An 18442-nucleotide genomic window follows, 5' to 3' on the forward strand; every position below is an offset into this window, starting at 1 on the left:
TAGAGCTAGACCCAGAGATGGTGGAGATCTGGGGCTGGGCTCCCACTCAGGGAGTGTTCCGTGTCCTGGTCTGCAGCCCTGCCGTCCTCTGAGCCATCGCACTAAAGCCCGGGGTTTATCATGAGGAACTGTGGTCATGGGTCTTTGGGAGAAGATAAACTTCACGATCTTGATGGGCAGAAGGCTGCCTCAGCTTAGTCAGGTTTTCTTAGTGCATTTTGTTGTTTTTTACTTTCTAGAAGAGATCATTTCTGGGGTCCCACACTTTATGGACCCTATCCCACCTTAGAGGTGAGGTGATTGACATTATAACAGGCAGCTTTGAATGGTAGTGGAAAAACAATAGCAATGAGTCCATATATTTCTATCATTTCATTTAACATGGTGTTTTTACGTGCCTCATTCTCTGGTTGCCACGGGCCTGTGAGATGGAAGAGATATCCCCATACTATAAGTGAGAACAATGGATCAGGGAATGTAAATGTTGTACCTATAGTCACACAAGTAGTCATTCATAAACCTAGGTCTCCTCATTCCTATGGCTGTTGTTCCTTCTGCTGGGCTTTGCTGCCTCTGGAGAAAGAGGGGGAACATGATGGTACCTGAGCAGCTTTTGTGTCATTGGCATCAGAACGCTCCCATCTCCAGCATCAAAGTAGAAGAGTGGGGTTGGCTGCCTGGCACCCTCCCACCTTCTTCGCTTCTGTGGGCCTTTCTCAGGCTGCAGGGTGCTCCTCTTCTGCTATGTTCAGTCTCCTGCAACATAGCTATTTAGTGCTGCTCCTCAGATTCATTTTCTCTGTTCCCTGATCCAATCAGTCCTTGATGTCCACGAGTCACGTGGAAGGAAGGGACAGGTATGATTTCCCCCACATCCTGCCCGCCCCTCTCCCTCCAACACAGTATAGGCCATCCCAGAGCGGCATGTGCTTAACAAACTTTGTTCTTATAAAAAAACAAAAACAGAAAAAACAACTTCTTTTAAGTAAGTAATAAATATTAGTTCAGTTAACATGAATAGTTGACCAACATGACATGTCAGAGCTGTCTGACTTTGGGTTAGTGGTATTTAAAAGCAAAGCAATAGCTTATTTCTTTACTTTGGTGAAGACTTTGGACAGGAAAGTGGTTAATAATGTGTTGATCTGGAAAATCATTGTAAGAAAAAGTATTAAATATGTTGATTCACTTTCTGATACAGGTTTCGGCAACCATCGCTATTACATATTCTTCTTATTTTTCCTTTCCATCGTGTGTGACTGGATTATATATGAAACTTTTATGTGTAAGTATAAATTTTTCTTACAGCAGGCTCATGCATGCCCCCACCAACAACGCTGTTCCTTGTACACTCTTGCATGTCACCTTCTGGCTGGGTGACCATAAACTGTACCCCTTATAAAAGTGATGCGGGGGCCAGTGAGACTCTCGACACTGGGGAGCTGCAAGCAATGCTGGAAGAGGTCAGTTGTCAGACCCTGGAAGAGGTTTTCCTCTGAAATGACCTTGGTAAATTAGAAAAGTGGTCAGAAATAACAAATGCATTTAGGCAAGTGCAGATTTACCCCCACTGAAAGGAGGAACAATCAGCCACTTAGGTGCAAAGCCAGGGAAGTGAGAAGTAAATAAAGGGGGGGGGCTGGTGGGAGAGAGGCAGGGAACTTGAAGGTTGTCACAGTAATTATGAACAAAACTGAAAGCATGCGCCTTTGATAAATCTCAGGTCACAACTTGCAGCTGATGGGGAAGCTGTAATAATCATTGAAAGGTTGGAATAAACATTTGATCAGTTATTCTGCGTCTCTGAGAAAGGAAAATAATCTTTGTTTTAAATCTCTGTTATTTCTTACTTGAATGACCTTTTTTTAAGATTTTATTTATTTATTTATTTATTTATTTTGTATTTTTCTGAAGCTGGAAACGGGGAGAGACAGTCAGACAGACTCCCGCATGCGCCCGACCGGGATCCACCGGGCACACCCACCAGGGGCGACGCTCTGCCCACCAAGGGGCGATGCTCTGCCCCTCCGGGGCGTCTCTCTGCTGCGACCAGAGCCACTCAAGTGCCTGGGGCAGAGACCAAGGAGCCATCCCCAGCACCCGGGCCATCTTTGCTCCAATGGAGCCTTGGCTGCGGGAGGGGAAGAGAGAGACAGAGAGGAAGGAATGGGGGGGTGGAGAAGCAAATGGGCGCTTCTCCTATGTGCCCTGGCCGGGAATCGAACCCGGATCCCCTGCACGCCAGGCCGACGCTCTACCGCTGAGCCAACCAGCCAGGGCCTAAGATTTTATTTATTGATTTTACAGAGAGCAGAGGGAGCAAGAAGCATCAACTCATAATTTCTTCACATTAGTTGTTCATTGTTTGTTGGCTTGTCACGTGTGTCTTGACCCGGCAAACCCAGGGCCTCAAACTGGCATCCTCAGTGTTCCAGATCAGCACTCTATCCATTGCACAGGCCGGGCAAGGAAAATGATCTTTCAGTAGCAGTGTACAGGGCAGCTCTCTCTAGGGGTCTCATGTCGGGAATAACATCCAGCTGTTCCAGATGATCAGCTAAGACAGGGTTTAAATTGAAGCAATAAGGATTTTGGTAGTTCCTAAGAGTTGTATGATTGTGCTTTTCAAACCTTGGAATAGGTTACCTAACTGGAAAAACCTATATAGTGCTTGTAGTGTATTTTGACTTTAACTGTTTATTTTTATTTTTTAATTTTTTTGAAAGCTTTGGGAGAATTTGGCTCTAGAAGCAAAGAGCCTTATGCCCAAGTATTGTATAAAATACTAATTTGTTGCTTGAGCTAGAATCTGGACTGATTCAGGAAGATGTTAGGACAGTTGTTTCCTACCTTTTCTTCCTTTTCCTTTATCATCCCAAGCCCCGTCATTCCCTACCTGCCCTGCCTTCTTGGCTTTCTTGACGTTTTGTTTTGTTTATGAAAGATAATTCCTTTCCACTCTCTCCAAGCTTCACAGCTCCCCTCCCCAGAAACATCTGGTATTACAAGTTGGCTCTGGTTTGGTGTTAACATCTGTGTGAAATGGTTTCTCTTCTGCTCTGCTGCAGGCATGGAGAGGGCTTCCGTTACCTTGCCAGTCCTTCCCACTGACACCGCGGGTGTCTGATCACTAGGGAATGCTCTTGTGGCTCACTGTAACTGTGCGCATCTCAAATGGATCTAATAAACAGAAGGTTGTGATCCTTATCTCAGTTCCTGTCAAAAGCCATCAGCAATCCTGAGCATTGGAATTTGAAACCTCTTAGATTATGTCCTGTGGTGAAAGAAATAAAAGATATTTTGACAGAGCTTCTTTCTGTTGAAAGCGCTGACCTTTGAAGGCCTGACATTAAAGCGTATTCCTGGAAAACCTTTTTGAGCTGGCCCAGAGACCAACCTGCGCCTGGACTTGGTACTAGGGAGAAGGAGCCAGATTTTGCACCGCTCTTGTCTCTCTCCACTAAAAATAGTCCCCTTGTTTGGTGTCTGTCCAGCAATAGGCTGTATTGATAAGGACAGAAGTGATTTTCCATCATATTCATTCTTTCCAAGTTGCTTTCTTATTACATGTATTGGTTCTTCCCTGCTCTTTGTCTTTATTCTCTGGCCCTGAACCAATTTTTATGTTACTTTAGTTTCTTAGGAACAGTCCCTCCTTTACAGTCACTTAAAACTGTGGAGGCTAGTAGCTGAACTTATATACTTTGTTACTTACATCCCATTTATATTTTGACTTTTTTTTTTTTACACCGAATGAGGACATTGTGTCATCATTATTTCAGACAGTGAATTTAAAAAAAAAAGTTCAATTTTCCTAATGCGCCCTCACTGTCCTTTCACCTTCTTTGTTTACCCTTCACAGCCCTGTAGCTAGAGCCCCGCCGAGCCCCGCCCCCTCGTGTAAGCCAGTTGCCTCCTTAGCCACCATCTGTTCATCTTGTGCGGTCTGTTTTCAGGGTGGACAGTAAGTAACTCAAACGTGTCAGTGTTGCACACGTTCCAGAGTAAAGATCTTAGATCATCGCTGGAAAGCACGCTGTAACTATTAGTGCTGACTAAAGATGAAAACACTTGATTTAGAACAATAAGAGTGCCTTTTCTTCTTTCTCGTTAGCCAGTGACCACCTGATAAGAATGCAATAGTACATGTTAAAGTGTTATATTACATGTAACTAATGTGCATGGCCATTGACAGCCACATCTTTTATATTAATACTGTATTGACATCAGGTCTATGGAAACTTCAGTTTGAAGTCATGCTGTGTTATTGAAAAAACTCCCAGGAGAAAGCGGCAGAAATCCCTGAGCTCAAAGAAGTAGACATTCTTTCCCACTCAGCTGCGTGCTCTGCCTGCTGTTGAAATGACATTCTTTTATGTCCCAGCAGGCAGGTGCGTTAAAATGACTCCAGTTGCAACGAAGCAATGCCTCAGATGGGCAGAGCATCGCCCCCTGGTGGACATGCCAGGTGGATCCTGGTCAGGTGTATGCAGGAGTCTGTCTCTCTGCCTCCCTGCTTCTCACTTCAGAAAAATACAAATAATAATAATAATAATAATAATAATAATAGTTCTTTACGAACAGTCATGGTACCTATAAAAGACATTGGCTTTATATAACACTGAAAGTCTGTTTCCTTGTTTCTCCTGCTTCCTACCTATGTTCACCTTTCTGCTGCTCTTAGCTGCATGGGTTAGGGGTCATTATCACGAAGGCCATAGTGAAGTTCTTTCTTTCAGTTGGCATATAAATAGGTTCTCCTGGGGAGAATCTGAGTGTGATCGTATGACTAGCTCTCTGTTACTATCCTGAGGGTGTCTTTCTCGTGACTTCCCTCACCTGGCCTTTTTCCCTCTGCAGGATAAACTATGGCGCCAGTGCAGGAGTACAGGCGGTGTTGCCTGCTCTGAGCTTGAGTTCTAGGTGCTTAGGGTTTCTTGTGCTCACAGTACTGGCCTGTTGATCTGAACCCTTAATAAGAGTTTATATTTAGTTTTGTGATAGGCCCATATCTTGCTGTAACATGGATAAGATAATTTTCTAGGACAAATATTTATTAAATATAATCAATCTCAGCTGTCAAGTCCTTGAACAATTAACTTCTGTAGCCAGTGCATTTTATGCTGAATATACTGATTTTAGTGGTGGTGTATGGGCTTTTTTGCTTCTGTTTCTTCACTGGCAACTACCAATGCAGTGTGATCAGAGCCTTAAGTAACAGCAGGTACTAGTTTTTCATCTTTGTTAGTGGAGCTGGTATTTGGAAGATAAAATCTTAAAATTAGGTTCTGATCAATGCCATCACCCCTTCCTTTCTCTTTTCCTCAAATACAACTGCAGAGATTTTATCTTATTTATCTGGTTTGCTGCTTTTTAAAATAATGGGTTTCTTTTTGTGCATTCACAGATTGGTCAAATCATTGTGCCACAACATTCAGAGAAGATGGACTGTGGACCTACCTCAATCAGATTGTGGCTTGCTCCCCTTGGGTTGTATATATCTTCATGCTAGCAGCTTTCCATTTCTCTTGGTCAACATTTTTATTATTTAATCAACTCTTCCAGGTATTCATTTCTCTTCTTGTCATGTTTTTGGGTAAAATCTTTAATAGTCTGTACTAACATAGAAGGGCATTAATTTCCAAACAGAGGACTTTGTGTCTAGTTCCATCTCTGTCATTTGACTCTTGAATTTCAATTTCCTTGTCTGTAAAATGGGGATAATAATTCCTGTCTAATGTCACAGGAAGGTTTAAAAGCTTCTGACACTTAAGGGCTCTCCCCATCATACAATTAACTTATATGGTGTGTGAAAGCATGGTATAAACTATAAACTGTTATGCAAGAGTGAGGTGATTATTCCCCCTCACTTTTTTCAGCCCTGTTTGTTATATGATTATGCAGTACTTAAGTGTATAGAAGCGGGGAAGTAATGGAAAACACATCACTAACCAGTGGGCATGGTGATTGCACTTCCAGAGAAGGTTGTGGCCATTAGAAAGCCCAAGGTCCAGGGCAGTAGTCACTTTCAGCTTTCTGTGACATTCCTGTCCCTTCCTGCTGCCTGCCTGCCCCTGTGAGCAGAGCCTAGTTCTCGCTGTGGTGCTGGCTGCCCATGTGGAGGACAGCCGTGGCCAGTCTGCACCACTCACTCTCAGATAGTTAGAGCATTACTCAGCAAAAGCAGGAAGTACTCCACTTGTGTGAGGAAGTAATCAATTCTGTAATAATAATATAGAAATTTAAATAAAGGAAAACTAAGTAAAGTAATTAAGCTAATAATACTGACTGAACTAAGATTTTTGAACATTATCCTAAATTTCTATCCCTCGAATATCTACAGACTCCCGCAGTAAGAATGGATATTAACATCAGTGGTTATTAATACTAATTACTCTCATTTATAATACCTAATATTTATATATGCTTTGCATATTCCAAAACACTTTCCCATCTGTTTCCTCACAAATATTTGAGATGTAGACTATGCCAAAGTAGTATCTCCTCCACCTTACAGATGAGGAAACTAATCCTAAGAGGTGCTGAGGGCCTTGCTCATGGCCGTAGGGCTAGTAAGAGAAGGTAGATGAAGAACTTGAGATTTGAGACATCAATTCTAATTCTCTTTGTTCTCTTCTGGACTCTTAGAACAAGTACAAGTATACGAGACTATAATATTCTCAATTTTTAAAACTCAAGTTAATGTATTTGTTTACATTTTTTAAGACAGGTACATGGACCCAGTTTTTTAGACAGTTTTCAAATAAAGAAATTCAGAACAGAGTTGTTTTCTTAACAAACAACACTCAGTTGTTTGGAGCTTTTGATTTCCTGGGTGCTCTGGTGAGGCATGGTTTTGACGGTAGCGTCCAGCTGAGCGTATAGACTGTTGGTGAGGACCATGGGCTCTGTTCTCGCATGACCGAGATCCAGAGGTGTCATTCCCATTTCTGCCACTTTCTAAACTGCGCGGCCTTGGACCAGTTACTCCACCTCTGTAAACCTCTGCACTAGGTATTTTAAATATATTATCTCAAATCCTTAAACAATCTAAAGAAGATGATAATCTGTTTCAAAGATAAGGAATTTAATTTTTGAGTTGTTTTGAGAATTAAACGAGCTAACTAAATAAATAGTAGTGTTTTTAATGACATGTGAGTTTTTAAGTGCCCTTAATTCTTACCTTTCCACAAATATGTGGATTTAAGTGTTCTTTACTTCCCTTAGATTATTAACTTTTTAATTTGGCTGATTTCAGAGACATACTAAGAATACACAAGTTAAAATAATTGCACTGATATTGACCTTATAATGTTTTACTTATTTAAAACTTGCATGCTGAGTTTATTGAGAATCTAAACATGGCCATTAGCCATGGCTTGAATTACTAAAGCAGTTATTTCATGACTCTTATTTAGTCAATGCACTGTGTTTTCTTTAAGGTTAATAAAAGAAGCAATATAAAAAAAAAGTGCCCAGCTACTAGATTCACACAGCCTTCACCTTGATCCTTGGTTAGATGGCCAGGCGATACTGTTCATGCTGGGGCAGGGGAGATACCACGTGCTTTTAGTGACCCATGATGCACTGCTAGGAATGATGGAGCCTTGATGTATTTTTCATGTACCTCCACCCTTTTTCAGATTGCTTTTCTGGGCCTGACGTCCCATGAGAGAACCAGCCTGCTGAAGCAGAGCAGACACATGAAACAGCCATTGTCCCTCAGGAGGACACCATACAAGTAAGTGATATCTTTTTTCCACTGAGTCCTGTGGAAAATGCTAGCTTAGCCTTTGGTTGCCCAGTCGAGGGCCAGCATCCTTGGCCATGCTGTTATCCTCTATCTTGCTATCAGATAGAGTTGCCCTTCTTCATTGTTGGAAGCTTCAGTGACAAGAGGTGAGCAGTAAGGTCATGAGCCCCAAGGTGGTAAGAATTTGGGATTTAGTCTACTGAACTCAGCACAAAAAAATAAGTGACTTTGAAGTTTTGCCAAGATGGGGAATCTCTCCAGTCAAGCCACATGGTCACAAGGTTGCATACTGCTGGCATGAAGTCACCGAGATAATGAAGCATGTGGCGGAGAAAGCCAGCGACAGGGTTTTCTGTAGAAAGCATTGGATTGTGACCATTGCCGAGGTTTCAGCCTGGCTTTCTATCACTAGTAATTATTTTAGCCGTATGTTTAATGTACCCACCTGTATTGTCAGGGAGAAGCTAGTTTTTCGGGGTTGGGATGTGTGCCTCCTAGAGCATTGGTTGTATAAAACCTGTCCTCAGTTAAAAATGCGTGTTTGTAGGAAGGTCATCATCATAAGATATGAACAATCAGGCTTTGAAGCTTATCTCCCTATCGCATATATCGGGGGCTGGGGGGCTGGGAGTGCTGTGGAGGTGACCCAGAGTCTCCAGGGATTTGAGCGCTCACTGATATCTCATGAGCAGCCAGTCTATTTTAAAGTGCATTTCTGGTACAAGATGAAACGGTTAGGCTGTTGGACAAGGACATCAGAGCCTGGGATATGACTCTGCTGGGTGTTTAGAGAGGAAAGAAAATGCTTAATTGGGAAAAGGTGGCTAAAGTTCTGGAGAGTGGAGAGTAGTGTTAAGCTTGTGATGATTGTTTCGGACTGGCAGCAGTAATAACAAAGTCCCTTTCTGAGCCGTTTAACCAGAGGAATACAGGGGGTCCTCAGGTTACGACCATCTCGACATACCATGTTTTAAGTTTACAACACTCCCATAAAAGTTTTAAAAAATTGAGACATGAGTGGTTCAGCTTACGCTGTTAGCGTCGTTCTCAGGGACCACGTGGACGAACTAGTGTGGTTGTGTGTGGTGGAAGAATACGCAGTACCGTGTGCAGTACAGGATATTTACGGCCTTTTTCTTTTTCTGTGCTTAGTTGTGTTTTTATGTTCTAGATTGTGCTTTTACAACTGTTAGAATAGGTAAGTGACTTAGGCTAGAAGGGTATGTTTCGACTTACACCAAAATTTGGGTTATATCACTGTCATAGGAATGGAGCCGTGTTATAACTCGAAGGCCCCGTGTGTGTTTACGTCCCTGAAGTATGGAAGCCTTTGTGTATTTTAAGCTGAGCCTTGAAAGCTGTGGAGCAGGCAGATGGGGATGGAAGGGAGGGCATGCCATGCCCTGGAGAAAGGTTGTAGAGGGCAGAGGCGAGAGCTGGGTGTGCCTGGAAAGTGAGTAATGGAAACACAAACTGAAGGACTGACAGTAAGGCCTTTAAGCCACTTCTAAATCCTGCCCAAACTAAAGGTTTTTCCTTGCCTGTCCTCCCTCAAGTGCCTTTTGCTCACTAATGGGGCCTCTGAGTTCCCAGCCTGTCTCCACTTTCACCCCAGCTATTCCATGTAGTTAGCCTCTTCCTGGGAAGCTGCGTTTAGATTAGGGATGGGACTTTCCTCATCACTGTCACCAAACAGCAGCAATGCACTCATCCTTTTGTGCAGATGTGCTTCCTTGTGTGTAGGCGGTTGAAAGGTAGGCTTGAACCTTAGGCTTGAAAGGTAAAACGTGCATAAAAATCCACATTCCTCACAACTGGAATACATGGTAGCATTCAGGAGCTGGGGGAGAAAAGGGATGCTGAAGACTGTTGTAGTCAGGAAGGCTCCAGAGGGGACCTGGGCCTGGCGCGGGCCTTGGGGACAGGTAGGGCGTGAAAGGGTGAGGGGGTAATGAACAATGTGAACTGAGGAGCGCAATAGAGGCAGAGGCGGGATCAAAGGGACCAGAGTGAAAGTGGACAGAGGGAAAGAGATTGGTGAAATTATATATACATAACAGCATTATAGAGAGCAAGCAGATCAGCAAATCCTGGAGGGAAGGGGGGAAGGCGTTGGGAGGGGGTAAGGGAGCTGTTGAGGGGAACACGGGGGCGGGGATATATTCGGTGGGATACTTGAATCTATACAAACAATAAATTAAAATCAATAAAAATTTAAACAAAAAAACGAAACAAAAAAAGGGTGACGGGGTTGCCTGTGGTGAGGGTGAAGGTGTGTGGGTTTCCGGGTAGAACAGGGTAGAGGAATGGCCCACGTGGTTGTGATTATGGGAAAAATAGAGCCAGAGTAGCTGCAGTAGGTGGTTTATAAAGAGAGTTTGGGGAGCTAGCACCTGAGGAACCTTGGGAATTTATAGAGTAGGGCCTGAAATACAAAAATGAGGAACTGGATTTGAGCTCCTGGGCAGAGGAGTGTCTTTAAAGGGTTTTGATTGGGAGGCGAAGGGTTATGAACATGTCAGTTTTGGAAGACTAGACAGTCTCCAGTATGTAAGATGAATTGTAAGGAATTGAAACACATCATTTAGAGAGCTACATAGAAGGTTTAGAAAAAGAAACGTTTTGTTAATTGTATTGTTTTCTGGCCTTTGAGATAATCAGAGTCTGAATCAGGACCATGGGAACGGAAAGAAACATAGTGATTGGCTGTGACTATTCCCATGAGTAGGAGACCCAACATGAAGTTATTTCACTTCTGGCAGAAACCACGGGCTCTCAAAGTTAGGGATTCAGTTCCAAAACTAGAACTGGGCTACAGTTTTAACATCCCATAAACTCAGTAACTGATTCACCTCTGGATTAGGATCTTCCAAGGATGTATATTGTAGAATCGCAGTGTGTGTTTGTATGAATAAATGTTTATCAAGAGCTACACAGGAAATGTAGTAAGACGTGTTCTCTTCCTTTCTTGGCAGCCTTGGGCTCACACAGAACCTGGCAGACTTCTTTCAGTGTGGCTGCTTCGGCTTGGTGAAGCCCTGTGCTGTAGACTGGACATCACAGTACACCATGGTCTTTCATCCAGCTAAGGAGAAAGTTCTTCGCTCCGTATGAAGCAGAGCAACCCAAAGCTCTCACTCGGATTTGTTTGTGTTTATGTTCATGCCCTGTGGTGTAAAAGTGAAGATTTAGAGTTCACCTAAGCCCAAAGGAAAACACGGGTAGTTTTTAAAGCCATTTGGTGAAAACAGAAGTTCTCAATAAAGGCATTATATAATACATTTAGCAAGAGCAATCTTGGCAGACTTCTAAAAGAAAACTTTTATATTTTTTACAGATGCAAGTTACTTTTTGGGGGGATAATGCTCACTAATTATGGATAAAATGTATTTTCAGATATTTTATTGGCTGTTTCAAAATAGTTCTGTTCTTTAAACTTGTAATTTTTGATAAATTATTTGTCTTTGTTTTATCTATAAATATGTAAAAATATTTAAATAGATGTACTGTTTTGCTTTCACACATAATAAAAATTTTTTTGTAGTTGTCTTGTAGTTTCTGAAACTGAACATTTCTAGAATATTAAATTAAGGAAAGGTATATATAAGATAAACTGATTTCTAATTCCAGTTGTGCATTGAGATGACTGTTAATACCAATAAATAAGATTAAATTTAATTTTCCATCTTACTTAGAAAATTGAACTTACGAAGTCTTAAAGATTAACTATTATTTTTACTTAGTATCCTGAAAATATTAGACTGGTGTGAGTATAATTGCTAATTTCTCTTGTTCTGGAGGATGTGCTAATCGAACTTGAAGTCTTGGTGTTATATATAGATGCCCTTGGGCATGTCCCTTTCTGTTGGAAGCCCTTCCATTGGTTCCCATTGCTTTGGGGGAAAAACTAAAATTCTCCTGTTAACCTGTGAGGCCCTGAAGAACAGAATCTTGTTTGTTTACCAGACTCACTCTAGAGCAAGCTTTGTACTTGAACCACATTCCTCAAAGAATGGTTCTTTCCTCTATAGAGCCTTTGCAGATAAGGAAATGAAAATCTAAAGAAGTTTGCATCTTCTCCAAGGTCCCATAGATACTAAGTGGGGTGGCCACTCTAGAGTCCTAATCAACTAGAATACTTCCTGACATGTATGTGCTCAATAATATTTGATTTTTTTGAATCAATACGGAATGTGATCTGATGAGAATTAGATTTGAGAACTGATTCTCACCTGGGAGACAGGAATTTTTCAAGCTATATATTTTTTTCTTCTTGTCTCATTTAGATATCTAATGTATATCTTAAACTTAACATGTCCAAAATTGAAGCTGAGCTTTGGACTTCTACCCCACCTTCACCCACACAAATGAAAAATAGATAAAAATAGAATAAAACATAGTACATTTTATTTTTTTTTTTATTTTATTTTTTTGTATTTTTCTGAAGTTGGAAACGGGGAGGCAGTCAGACAGACTCCCGCATGCGCCCGACTGGGATCCACCCAGCATGCCCACCGGGGGGCGATGCTCTGCCCATCTGGGGTGTTGCAACCAGAGCCATTCTAGCACCTGAGGCAGAGGCCATGGAGCCATCCTTAGCACCTGGGCCAGCTTTGCTCCAATGGAGCCTTGGCTGCGGGAGGGGAAGAGAGAGAGAGAGGAAGGAGAGGGGGAGGGGTGGAGAAGCAGATGGGCGCTTCTGTGTGCCCTGGCCGGGAATCGAACCCGGGACTCCTGCACGCCAGGCCGATGCTCTATCACTGAGCCAACAGGCCAGGGCCAAAACATAGTACATTTTAAAAGAAATAAAAAGTGGCTGACCCTGTTCCTTACCCTCAGCCTTCCTCATAGCAATTGATTGGAAACTCCGTCCTTTCAATAATTCAGGCCAAAACCATAGCATCCTTTCTTGAATAACTTTCCTCATAATATCCCAGATTCATTTCTATAAGAAATCCTGTTGGCTCTACCTCTAAAATACATCCAACACTGAATGCTTTCAGCCACCATTGCTGCTAAAGGCTCCAGTTACCATCCCCTCTGGTTTGTGTTACTACAGTTCTCTTAGTTTGGTCCCCTTCCACCCTCATCTGGCTCTACGGAGCCAAAATGACCCTTGTAAAAGACAAATTGAATCATGTATCTCCTCAGCGAGTGCAGAACCCTCCAATGACTCCTCATTTTACCAGAAGAGGAACCCAAGCCTGCAGGGCCCCACTTCTGCACTCCCCCTGGCTGATCCCACACGCTTGCCAGGCATGCTTTTGCCATTGGCCTTTGCCTGCCTGTTCTCTGCCTAGAATCCTCTCCCCACATATCCACGGGGAAGGGCCTTCCAGCTTTCTTCAGATGTCAGCTTCTGGGTGAGGCCTCAGCTCACCGACATTCTGTAAGTTGCCGTGTCCTCTTGCATATTTCCTCCTCCTTACCCTTCTCTCTCTCTATTTTTTTCTGTAGCACTTACCACCTCCTAACGTGATATAATTTATTATGTCTACTCTATCCCATCTCCCTCTCCAATGCTGAGCATATAAGGTCCACCATTTTGTTCACTGAATGTATCCCAAGACATAGAATATTGCCTAGCCTAGCACGTAGTATGTGTTTGCTAAATATTTAAATTAATCTGTGTGTGGAATGAATTGAAGGATTTTGAAACAGGACATGATATGATCAGAGTTGTATTTGAAGACTGACTCTCAACTGGGGAGCAGAAGGACTTTTTCAAGTTATATCTTCACTCTCACCAGCCCCGGCCAGGTAAGTATTCTCATCTTGTGGTCCATGGACAAGTTACATCAGAATCCAGGCTGGGGTGGGGTGGGAGTGTGGCATCCAGGATCATGTGTTCCAAGTTTTAAGTTCCTCATCTCAGACTTCCCAAATTAGTGTCTGAGAAGTGAGTTCTGGGATCCATATTTTCTTCAGGTTCCCTGGATGATTCTTAGGTATACATGCTATGGTTTGAGAATCATTTTTACTGAAGGAATCTTACCTCCACCTTTCTATTTTGGCTTTTCCTTCAGGTGCACAGTGTGAAAGTTAAAAAAAAAGTTTGAGAATCAGTGTTTTATGAAGACACCTTGGGTTTGAATCCTGGATCTACCAGTCACAACCTACTTTTACCCTCTGGGCAAGTGATTTAACTTCCTAGTGCCTCAGTTTCCTCATTTGTAGTATGTGGGTAATAATAATATATGCCTCTGAATGTTTTAAAGAGGTTTAAAGTAATAGTTCATAAAAACTGCTTAGAATTATAACTGGCACATAGTAAGTGCTCAATAAATGCTGGCTATTTAGAAATCTTTGGGAAGTAGACTACAGAGAGAGACAGAGAGGCTCTGTGGTAGGGATATGTGCCTTCTATCCTCTGTTGTGTGTTCTGGGGCAAAAGTCCTGAAAACTATCTCCTTGCCAGCTGACTTTCTATTAAGTTCTGTCAGTAAACTGAAAAAAAGAGGGGAGGAGAGAGTTACTTCATTGTACTTGCTGGCTGTTCCTCTCAGTATTGTTCAAACAGTGGCCCTTCCCCTTGACAGTGGCAGGTGGAATCGGTGTCTAGCTTTCTCCCCAAAGCAGCTCCATTGTGCCCCCTTAGCAGCACCAGCAGTGACCAGGCGGGGCTCTCCATGAGGCATCCACATGGGGATGCTGCACCTTGCCCTGTCTCCCAGGACAATGAGAAGTGGTGGCTACCTCCTGCAGTTGTCTCTGTGTTGTCAGTGTGCTCCTCCTTACATTTCCAAAAATAATGGCAGCTGGTTAGCTAATCCCATTATTTTCTCTCTGTCAAAAAAAAAACTAGTGTGGTTTCTGTTTTTCTGACTGGACCTTGACAAAATGCTAGAGATAAGCTTTCAATAATGGTCTGGCAAGAAGTAACAAAGGCACAGAAGTGCAGCGGCAGGACCAGGTGACAGGTGGAATTGGGGAAGAGGAGGAGGAGGGATCAAAGATGACTGAGGTGTTGGACCCGGTGAATGAGAGGGTGGCAATGCTATCTGAGGAGTAAGGAAAACTGTGGAGAGATGAGCTGGTGAGTTTGGTGGTTGGGGCCTATTGTTTGAGGTACTTGCAGGCTCTCCAGTGGAAAAGTCTGGAAGGCAGCCCAAAAGGGGCCACGGTCATCTGCACAGATGAGATTGGCACAGGAGAGAGGTACAAAAATGAAATGAAAATGAAAATGAAAAAGAAAGTTACCCTCCTGAAATGAGAACATCAATTTGAAAAAGAGACCAGAGGTGACAGTGCACACGCGCACACACACACACACACACACACACACACACACACACAGAATAAAGTGTGAGAAAGAGAAGGGCAGGGACATGATCTCACGGGATATGGATTTGGGGACTCGGAGAAGGAGGAGGAGAGGACTGGGAGGAGGGTGGGTGAGAAGATAATAGGGTGCAGTGTCGTGGAATTCAAGGAGAAAAATTAACCTCAAAGAGGAAGTAGTGATGAGCGAAGGAGAGGTGAGAGAAACAGCTGAGGAAAGAACAGAGTTTATGATTAGGAGGTGAGGAGGGGCAGGGAGGGACTGGGAAGCCAAGTGCTGAGGCACCGGGACTAAGTGGGCCCTTGTCTTACAGTTTGGCTCTGAAAGCAGAGGCAAAGGCCCTGGCTTGGGGGTGAGTAGGAAAGTTTTGTTTGCATTGTGTGTGTGTGTTTTTTTTTTTTTTTAATAAATTTTTATTAATGGTAATGGGATGACATTAATAAATCAGGGTACATATATTCAAAGAAAACATGTCTAGGTTATTTTGTCATCAAATTATGTTGCAAACCCCTCGCCCAAAGTCAGATTGTCCTCCGCCACCCTCTATCTAGTTCTCTGTGCCCCTCCCCCTCCCCCTAACCCTCTCCCTCCCTCCCTCCCATGTCCTCCCTCCCCCCCACCCTTGGTAACCACCACACTCTTGTCCATGTCTCTTAGTCTCATTTTTATGTTGCACCAATGTATGGAATCATGTAGTTCTTGTTTTTTTCTGATTTACTTATTTCACTCCTTATAATGTTATCAAGATTCCACCATTTTGCTGTAAATGATCTGATGTCATCATTTCTTATGGCTGAGTAGTATTCCATAGTGTATATGTGCCACATCTTCTTTATCCAGTCTTCTATTGAAGGGCTTTTTGGTTGTTTCCATGTCTTGGCCACTGTGAACAGTGCTGCAATGAACATGGGGCTACATGTGTCTTCACGTATCAATGTTTCTGAGGTTTTGGGGTATATACCCAGTAGAGGGATTGCTGGGTCATAAGGTAGTTCTATTTGCAGTTTTTTGAGGAACCACCATACTTTCCTCCATAATGGTTGTACTACTTTACAGTCCCACCAACAGTGAATGAGGGTTCCTTTTTCTCCACAGCCTCTCCAACATTTGCTATTACCCGTCTTGTTGATAATAGCTAATCTAACAGGGGTGAGGTGGTATCTCATTGTAGTTTTGATTTGCATTTCTCTAATAACTAATGAATCTGAGCATCTTTTCATATATCTGTTGGCCATCTGTATCTCTTCCTGGGAGAAGTGTCTGTTCATGTCCTCTTCCCATTTTTTTATTGGATTGTTTGTTTGTTTGTTGTTGAGTTTTATGAGTTCTTTGTAAATTTTGGATATTAGGCCCTTATCTGAGCTGTCGTTTGAAAATATCAGTTCCCATATAGTTGGCTGTCTGTTTATTTTGATATCAGTTTCTCTTGCTGAGCAAAAACTTTTAATTCTGATGTAGTCCCATTCATTTATCTTTGCCTTCACTTCTCTTGCCATTGGAGTCAAGTTCATAAAATGTTCTTTAAAACCCAGGTCCATGAGTTTAGTACCTATGTCTTCTTCTATGTACTTTATTGTTTCAGGTCTTATATTTAGGTCTTTGATCCATTTTGAATTAATTTTAGTACACGGGGACAGGCTGTAGTTGAGTTTCATTCTTTTGCATGTGGCTTTCCAGTTTTCCCAACACCATTTGTTGAAGAGGCTTTCTTTTCTCCATTGTGTGTTGTTGGCCCCTTTATCAAAGATTATTTGACCATATATATGTGGTTTTATTTCTGGGCTTTCTATTCTGTTCCATTGGTCTGAGTGTCTATTTTTTTGCCAATACCATGCTGTTTTGATTATCGTGGCCCTATAATATAGTTTAAAGTCAGGTATTGTAATGCCCCCAGCTTCATTCTTTTTCCTTAGGATTGTTTTGGCTATTCGGGGTTTTTTATAGTTCCATATAAATCTGATGATTTTTTGTTCCATTTCTTTAAAAAATCTCATAGGGATTTTGATGGGAATTGCATTAAATTTGTATATTGCTTTGGGTAATATGGCCATTTTGATTATATTTATTCTTCCTATCCAAGAATAAGGAATATTTTTCCATCTCATTGTATCTTTTTCGATTTCCCTTAACAATGCTTTGTAATTTTCATTATATAGGTCCTTTACGTTCTTTGTTATGTTTATTCCTAGGTATTTTATTTTTTTTGTTGCAATCGTGAAGGGGATTATTTTTTTGAGTTCGTTTTCTAATATTTCATTGTTGGCATATAGAAAGGCTATGGACTTTTGTATGTTAATTTTGTATCCTGCGACCTTACTGTATTGGTTTATTGTTTCTAATAATCTTTTTGTGGAGTCCTTTGGGTTTTCGATGTATAGGATCATATCATCAGCAAAAAGTGATAGCTTTACTTCTTCTTTTCCGATATGGATGCCTTTTATTTCTTTGTCTTGTCTGATTGCTCTGGCCAGAACTTCTAGCACCACGTTGAATAAGAGTGGAGAGAGTGGACAACCCTGTCTTGTTCCTGATTTAAGGTAGAAAGTCCTCAGTTTTATGCCGTTTAATAGGATGTTGGCTGATGGTTTATCATATATGGCCTTTATCATGTTGAGATATTTTCCTTCTATACCCATTTTGTTGAGAGTCTTAAACATAAAATTGTGTTGTATTTTATCAAAAGCCTTTTCTGCATCTATTGATAAGATCATGTGGTTTTTGTTCTTTGTTTTGTTGATATGGTGTATTACGTTAACCGTTTTGCGTATGTTGAACCATCCTTGAGATTCTGGGATGAATCCCACTTGATCATGATGTATTATTTTTTTTAATATGTTGTTGTATTCGGTTTGCCAGTATTTTGTTTAGTATTTTAGCATCTGTATTCATTAGAGATATTGGTCTGTAGTTTTCTTTCTTTGTGCCATCCTTGCCAGGTTTTGGTATGAGGGTTATGTTGGCCTCATAAAATGTGTTTGGAAGTATTGCTTCTTCTTCAATTTTTTGGAAGACTTTGAGTAGAATAGGAACCAAGTCTTCTTTGAATGTTTGATAGAATTCACTAGTATAACCGTCTGGGCCTGGACTTTTATTTTTGGGGAGATTTTTAATAGTTTTTTCTATTTCCTCCCTGCTGATTGGTCTGTTTAGGCTTTCTGCTTCTTCATGACTCAGTCTAGGAAGGTTGTATTGTTCTAGGAATTTATCCATTTCTTCTAGATTGTTGTATTTGGTGGCATATAATTTTTCATAGTATTCTACAATAATTCTTTGTATTTCTATGATGTCTGTGGTGATCTCTCCTCTTTCATTTTGGATTTTATTTGAGTCCAGTGCCTTTTTTCCTTGGTGAGTCTTGCCAAGGGTTTGTCAATTTTGTTGATCTTTTCAAAGAACCAGCTCCTTGT

The 18442-nt window shown here is 41.7% G+C and overlaps 1 protein-coding gene across 2 annotated transcripts in view; it reads left to right on the plus strand.

Annotated features, from left to right (window-relative positions):
- Positions 1 to 11251, plus strand: part of ZDHHC13 (zinc finger DHHC-type palmitoyltransferase 13) — a 54206-nt gene extending 42955 nt beyond the window's left edge. For both annotated transcript variants that reach the window (XM_066251112.1, XM_066251113.1), the window contains exons 14-17: positions 1202 to 1285; positions 5408 to 5565; positions 7644 to 7741; positions 10729 to 11251. In XM_066251112.1, the coding sequence (XP_066107209.1) occupies positions 1202 to 1285; positions 5408 to 5565; positions 7644 to 7741; positions 10729 to 10867 (479 nt within the window). In that variant the 3' untranslated portion in view covers positions 10868 to 11251. The remainder of the gene's footprint in view (positions 1 to 1201; positions 1286 to 5407; positions 5566 to 7643; positions 7742 to 10728) is intronic.
- The last annotated feature ends 7191 nt before the right edge of the window (positions 11252 to 18442 follow it).

Source organism: Saccopteryx bilineata, chromosome 1 (assembly GCF_036850765.1).
Source record: "Saccopteryx bilineata isolate mSacBil1 chromosome 1, mSacBil1_pri_phased_curated, whole genome shotgun sequence".
Classification (NCBI taxonomy): Eukaryota; Metazoa; Chordata; class Mammalia; order Chiroptera; family Emballonuridae; genus Saccopteryx; species Saccopteryx bilineata.